This window comes from Acanthisitta chloris, unplaced genomic scaffold (genome assembly GCF_000695815.1).
Source record: "Acanthisitta chloris isolate BGI_N310 unplaced genomic scaffold, ASM69581v1 scaffold3178, whole genome shotgun sequence".
In the NCBI taxonomy this organism is placed as follows: domain Eukaryota; kingdom Metazoa; phylum Chordata; class Aves; order Passeriformes; family Acanthisittidae; genus Acanthisitta; species Acanthisitta chloris.
This window is the reverse complement of record NW_008687417.1, coordinates 1-6,452: the sequence shown is the minus strand read 5'-3', so window position 1 is coordinate 6,452 and position 6,452 is coordinate 1. Positions and strand designations below refer to the sequence as shown.

The following is a 6,452-nucleotide window of genomic DNA, read 5'->3' as shown; positions in this document are numbered from 1 at the left end:
ATAAAAAGTGACATATACAGTCAGTCACTGGTTGCTCCCATGACAGTGTGGGATTCATCTCACCTATCTGCCACCCACTGCACCATGTAAGCTCTGGTTATCAAATTATCTGCTGCTGTCTGGGCAGGAAGACAGCAAATTCCAGTAAGCAATTCATTTCCCCTGTCTGTCTCAAATGCCTGTGTTCACAGGGGATGCATCAGTCCCTCCTGCTCAAACAACCAGGTTAAAGAACTAGCATGTACTAGACAAATAACTTATGCACATTATGTATTGGAACCACCATTTTCCCTTGTGCCTGCAGGTTGGAATTTCATTGCAGATCATAAGGAGCTTCTCCACAGGCAGGTTTTGGGTGTTCCCTCCTCCTACACATCAGAGGCTCTGCCCTGTGCAAAACATTACTCAGGATCCCTCTCTCTTTGGTAATATTTCCCCAGAGTTTCACAATGATCAAATGTTACCCAGAAGCACAATTCAAGCATTTTAGATTTTTTTAAGTAGCTATTTTATTACTTTCTAAAAACACTCATTATCTCAGTTCATTTTTTTTTAGTACTGTGGTCATTTTATTTAACATTTTCCATGTCACCCACTGCTGTTTTTTAAACTGTAAATGATTCAGTGACATCACTCTTTACTCCACTGCACAAGGCCAGTGAGTTCTGCATAATACAAGTGGCATTACTTGACAAACAACAGTTGTGGTCAAACCAGTTATAGATTTTGTGGTAGCTTGCACAGGATGCTTTTTCATAATCATCTTTCTCATTAAGAACTTCAACCACCAGTGATGGGAAGCAGCAATATGGCACCTATTTCTGTACTTTCTAACAGTATATTCCCACTTATCCATTCTTTATGGAAAGGTAAATAAAATTCCAGACAAACTTTACATTTTGCCTTGTAAACAAGACTATAACAAGGTTTTATTGTGTTATTCGTAAGTACACAATGTTCCACAAAAGAAAAGAGTATTTTGAACAGATTCTCACAATCCTTTTGACTTGTGTTTGTAGATGTTGCAGGAAGCCAAAAAGAAATAAATGAGAAACAACAAAATATTTAAAAATATTTATAACATTTCCCTGGAGTGCTAATCAGTGTTTTCAAAAGGTTGTTAGAAATTTGAATGTTTGAAAAAAAAAAAAGTAACTTAGAAAAGTAAAATATTAGCTTAATTCCACCCATTTATGGATAATCCATGTGCAACATTTTAGCTCATCTCCACTTCTAATGCGGAGCTTGAAAAATTCAAATTGTAATACAACACATTGTATGTTACATATCAAAGGCTAAAAATACTAGTAAAAGAAAATAGACTTTGTATATGGCATTTATTTCACCTTAGCTTTGTTTCATGAAAATATGTTCAATGAAGATACAAAATGTTAGTGGAATTACACCTCTACCCAAACAAGATGATACTGACAGAAGTTGTGTTTGAAATACTTCAAGGGTTTGGAAACAGTATTTTCATATTGCACAGTTTTAATGTCAATACAGTGTCTAACAGTACACAATACTCAAGAGTCATAAAATAGTAAGATTTTTAGTCATCAGTGGTGCTTGAAAAACAATCAAGTGTATTAGGCAAGGGGGAAATTTAGAGGTGGTTGAAAAAATGAGATAAATGCCTCCTCTCACACACTAGTGAGCTGTGCTGCCTCTTGTCCCAGGTACACATCACTCAGGACTGCCGAGAGATGCACGGAGCCACTGCTTTTTGCTGTTGGTTTTTTTCTTTCCATGAACAGCACAGCTATTGGTTGTTTCCACATAAGAGATACCTTCCAGTTAAGGGACACCTTCCTAGGATTTCATTTGCAGAACCTGCCAGACAGTGTCTCAGATGTGGTGTAGGTGAAATCACACACACCGAACACTGTCCCTCCCAGAGATGGACTGAAATGCCACTTTGGTAAGTAAAGGAAAGGAAAAAGAGAAGAGGGGAGAAAAATGCAAGAGGTGGGTGGGAGGGGAGAGAGAGCGAGCAAGCACAATGGTGCTTGTTAAGCCCTTCACAGATTTTGCTCTCTCACACACGTGTTACTTCACACTTTGGCACAGTCTGCTGGAAGAGTTTTCAGGCCTGAGATGTTTCTGAAAGGCTGTATTATCTCTAAATAATACTATTTCTTCACCTAGGTATGGAAAAAAAATGCTGTAAGCTTTACATCGCTTTCACACGTAAGTGAACAGGACAATTTTAGCACCTCTGAAAATATCAAAAATTCATTAAGGAATTATGATTTAGCAACAGGATGCTCAAGTTTGACAAGGAAAGAACTTCAAAATGATAGTGTCATGCAGGCAAAACACTGTCATTGCAACACAGCTGTTTAGAACTAAGACTCTGAAATTTACATGGTAATGGACTTTACCACTAATTTCAAGTGCCATTTTCATCTTAGAAAAGAAAGGTGTGTTTTGACGGGTTTTTAATTATTTTAAATAAAGTGTAAAAATAAAAACTACAGTAAATATCAGGGATTAGCAGGGACAACTGTAAGCTAATAATTTTTGTGTTTGCTTTCCCAAATACCACTAAAGTTTAAGTCACTTTCCGTAATATTCAAGTTGTCAAGAAAAATCTTGTGGTTTTGTTCCAAAGGCTTTTGACACATAAAAAATCACATGTTCTCCCCCAAGCTTTAAGTGCAAAAGAGATGTCCACAAATTTGCATGAATCCAATACTAAACTAAAACCAACATCCTAAATTGAGGTAGCACATTCAACAAAGTTTCTTTCCAAAAACTTCAGAAAGAAACTGAAAAATTGTAAGAGTAATGTCTCTGTCAGCAAGCATCAAAACCTTTAGCGACTGATGGATTGAGCATATTAGGAGCTTGGAAGTTCTTCTTTAACTCTTCTTTTTTTCTCAAAAAAATACTGTTTAGTCCATGCACCTTTAGGTCCTGTGGCATCTATTGCAACATCAATAATGGAATCTGGAGTCATCCACCTCAAAATCACCAAGAGAAGGAAGTTCAGAACAGCCAAAAGAGCAAAAATACACCCAGTCACTGGGCCACAGTGAGACATTAGCCTGTCGAGTCGCTCATCCATTGGTAAGACCACTTCATTTGCAACCCTGTCATACACCTAAATGGAGAGGAGACAGAAAATAAGATCTTAAAACAATGTTGCTTCTACCTCAAAAATCAGACAGTATTTTGCTGTCAGTATGCAAAATAAATTATCTATTCCTAACTACTAGATGGGACAAATATTACCCAAAAAAGCTTTACAGATTTTAAGTGCTGATTTGTGACTGTTCTAGAAACTTCATTAATTTATTTAAAGAGATACAGGAAAAGAAATGTCCTGGTATTTCGACAGACTTCAGGAGTATTTCATTGAATAGGAAGGCTGCACAATTTGTCTATCATCCAATATTATATAGAAAGGGTTGGGGTTTTTAATTAATTGAATGGGCTCTAATCTCATATTCGTATCAGTCATAAGAAGAGCCTGAACAAGTAATTACTACATTTTAAACACAAAGATGGATCAACTCATAGATGAGTTGGGAATATTCCAAATCTCTGTGTTTGAACGATCAAGCAAATCACAATACGCAACTCATAGATGAGTTGGGAATATTCCTAATCTCTGAATTTGAACGATCAAGCAAATCACAACACACTACTGATTTTTATTTAAAGACACACTAGTAGTTCTCAGTAAAATTAAAAATCAATTAATGTGAAAAGGAAATACATGATACTTGTGACTTTAATATACATTTTAACCACAATCAAACTACTACAAACAACTCAAAAAAGACTTGCAGGACATGAGTTTTTTCCTCAAGAACATTACAGAATTCATCCTACTGTAACTTAACAATGAGCTAACAAACAACTGTTGTTCGTACAATGTAAGTCTCATCTGTACTTCTTCCAATTATACAAACACTTTCGTTCACACAGTTTGGGTGGGTTTTTTTAAGAATGGGCAATATAAAAGCAAACTTCTATAAAAACTTTGCAATTGAAATGTTGCTTGGAGTTACGAAATCATAACATGAATTGTACTAACAGCACTGCAAAAAAGTGCATAAACCAGTTGTACATGATACTTTGAAGAGATATATATCTGAGTGCACCACAGTGTAATCAACAGGTATGTGGTTCAGCTCCTCTCTCTTGTCTAAAACACAAGAGCTGAAGTCAGAAGCAACAGATCTCCACAGGTGTTTATAACATTACTGCAGTCAACATTCTTCACTAATGGCACAGTCGTTATATTGAAGTGCAGTTCTGATTCTGAAATATGATTTCAAAGCTGTGATGATTTGTTTTCATTACAACTAGAGCTTATGTAAATTCAGCTATGTTCAGCCTTCTGGCATTAAACTACCTTTCAGAATTTTAAACCACTTGCTAGCATGTGGCAGACAAAACTTGGTCTTACCCTTTTCATACATCTTATACAGCATGTTTGCCAGTTATGCCAGAGAAGTTACTTCATGTGAAGACTGAAAAAAATACATGAGTGGAAATCTAACAAATGATCTGCACTGTTTATCATGCAGATCTTTATCAGCAGTTATGGTATAATAAAAAATACAAATAGAAAAAAACCACCATATCTAAGGATGTATTTGAGGAAAACAAAAAGGGTTTTCTGAACCTTTTAAAACCATGTATGTTTGAGTGGAAACATGCTGAAAAATTACACTGGAAGATTACACAGAGAATGTACACAGTAATGTTTCAAAGTAACAGCTGTTTCAGAAATGTACTTTGAGCGAATTTAAAAGAAGTGGTTATACATACTTTCTCAGTTCTCTCTGCTACATTCCTCCATGTATAAAATGTCTTCACTTTATTATGAACTGTTTCTGGAGATGGGAGTGTTCCTGATCTGAGCTGGGCAATAGCTTTTTCCAATCCATCACACAAAGATTTCACAGAGGGCTCACACAAAATAATGAGATTTTCTGGAAGTACCTCAGGAATCCCACCAACTCTTGTACTCACCACCTTTGAAAGAAACAAAAGAAACAGCACATATGCAGCATAACAGAGAAACTGTGTGATGACAATGCTATTGCTTTGTTTAGATGCAGCACAGGAAAATAACATGCTTTGGGAATTACACCTGTATGTGAACCAAAGGTGTAGGCCCCAGGAAAGATTTAGCATAGCATTAAAGGTAATCACCTTTAATGATGCCCAGAACAGTTCTTTGGTGGTAATGATAAAACAGAAGACTTTTCCAAGTGCCTTGTAAAAACCGTTACCTCTATTTGGAGAGGGCAGTTTTACCATTTTCACCTTCAGTTTATGTTTTCTAGGCTACTGAACATTTGTGAGAATTTATTCACAAGTTCAGTAATTTTAATCTGAATTGTAAGAAAACAAATGCCAGTTCTTGGTGCAGGAAGAAAACGGAAATTCAGCATGCCTGACTGACCAGTCACCCATGCTCATGTGCCATTTTTCTGCAGGTCACAAATTCAGCATGCCTGACTGACCAGTCATCCATGCTTGTGTGCCATTTTTCTGCAGGTCATCTCAAAGAAGAAAGTAAACCTTTGTGAACATCAACTACCCCAAAACTCTGTAAATGAGAGCTTAAGCAGTTTCAATTAGCCCTTCTGTTTCAGCTTCCAAGTGATCTGTAAATGGGGCTAATATTTTCTTACCTTTGTAAAGACAGAGCCTGATGAAATCAAGTGTTACAAGCACGTATTATTTAATTGTGAACTTTGTTCAAAATGGATACATGCTCTCCAGGTAGATGAGATTTTGGAAGGTTTTTTTACCTGTAAACCACAGCTTGCTGCTTCCACAATAGCCATACAAAAGGCCTCAGTGAGGGACGTGTTGAGAAATATGTGTCCCTGGACTAGGACATTTCTAACATCCTGGTGCTCCAAGGCTCCTAGAAGACGTACCCTGCATACAAGAGGAAAATAAACAAAAAAAACAGAGATAAACACTGAATTTGAACTGTAATAATGCTGACACATATTCTGAAAAAGATACCAATGGTTCACACTTCTATAGTGAGAGAATGAATACAGGCACCTTATTTCAGTTTTCTCTAAATTTTTCCAGCAATGAATAGGAGATTTTTATTTTCACACTGAAAGAAACTTCTGAAAATAAAGTAGCTGTTTTAATGACAACTGCCTTCAAAACATTGCTACTGAGCTTTCTAATTCAGTTACTAATTCAGACTTGCCAGATGCGTTATCTGAATTTTCAATGTGAGGTCAGATCAATTTGAGTCTGAGGGGGCAAAATGTATTTAGGATACAATGATCAGGACCTATTATTTTGAAGAGACAGTAGAAAACAGTAAAGGGTAAAATGAGAATGATACTACCAAATAATTTTATTGGGGGAATCATTGACTGAAGTGCAAAATAGGCAACAAAAAGCCTAGAAAAAGAAAATTAAGAACATAAAACTGTCTTGAACAAGAAAACCTCAAA

At 36.3% G+C, this 6,452-nt stretch overlaps 1 protein-coding gene across 1 annotated transcript; it reads right to left on the bottom strand.

Moving 5' to 3' along the window:
- Positions 1-2,842: 2,842 nt before the first annotated feature.
- On the bottom strand, positions 2,843-5,910 carry PIGA (phosphatidylinositol glycan anchor biosynthesis, class A; the record flags this gene model as incomplete). Its single annotated transcript, XM_009080570.1, has 3 exons — positions 2,843-3,106; positions 4,786-4,992; positions 5,778-5,910. Coding segments are annotated over 3 exons (604 nt in total), but the record flags the coding sequence as incomplete, so codon positions are not given.
- Positions 5,911-6,452: the final 542 nt, after the last annotated feature.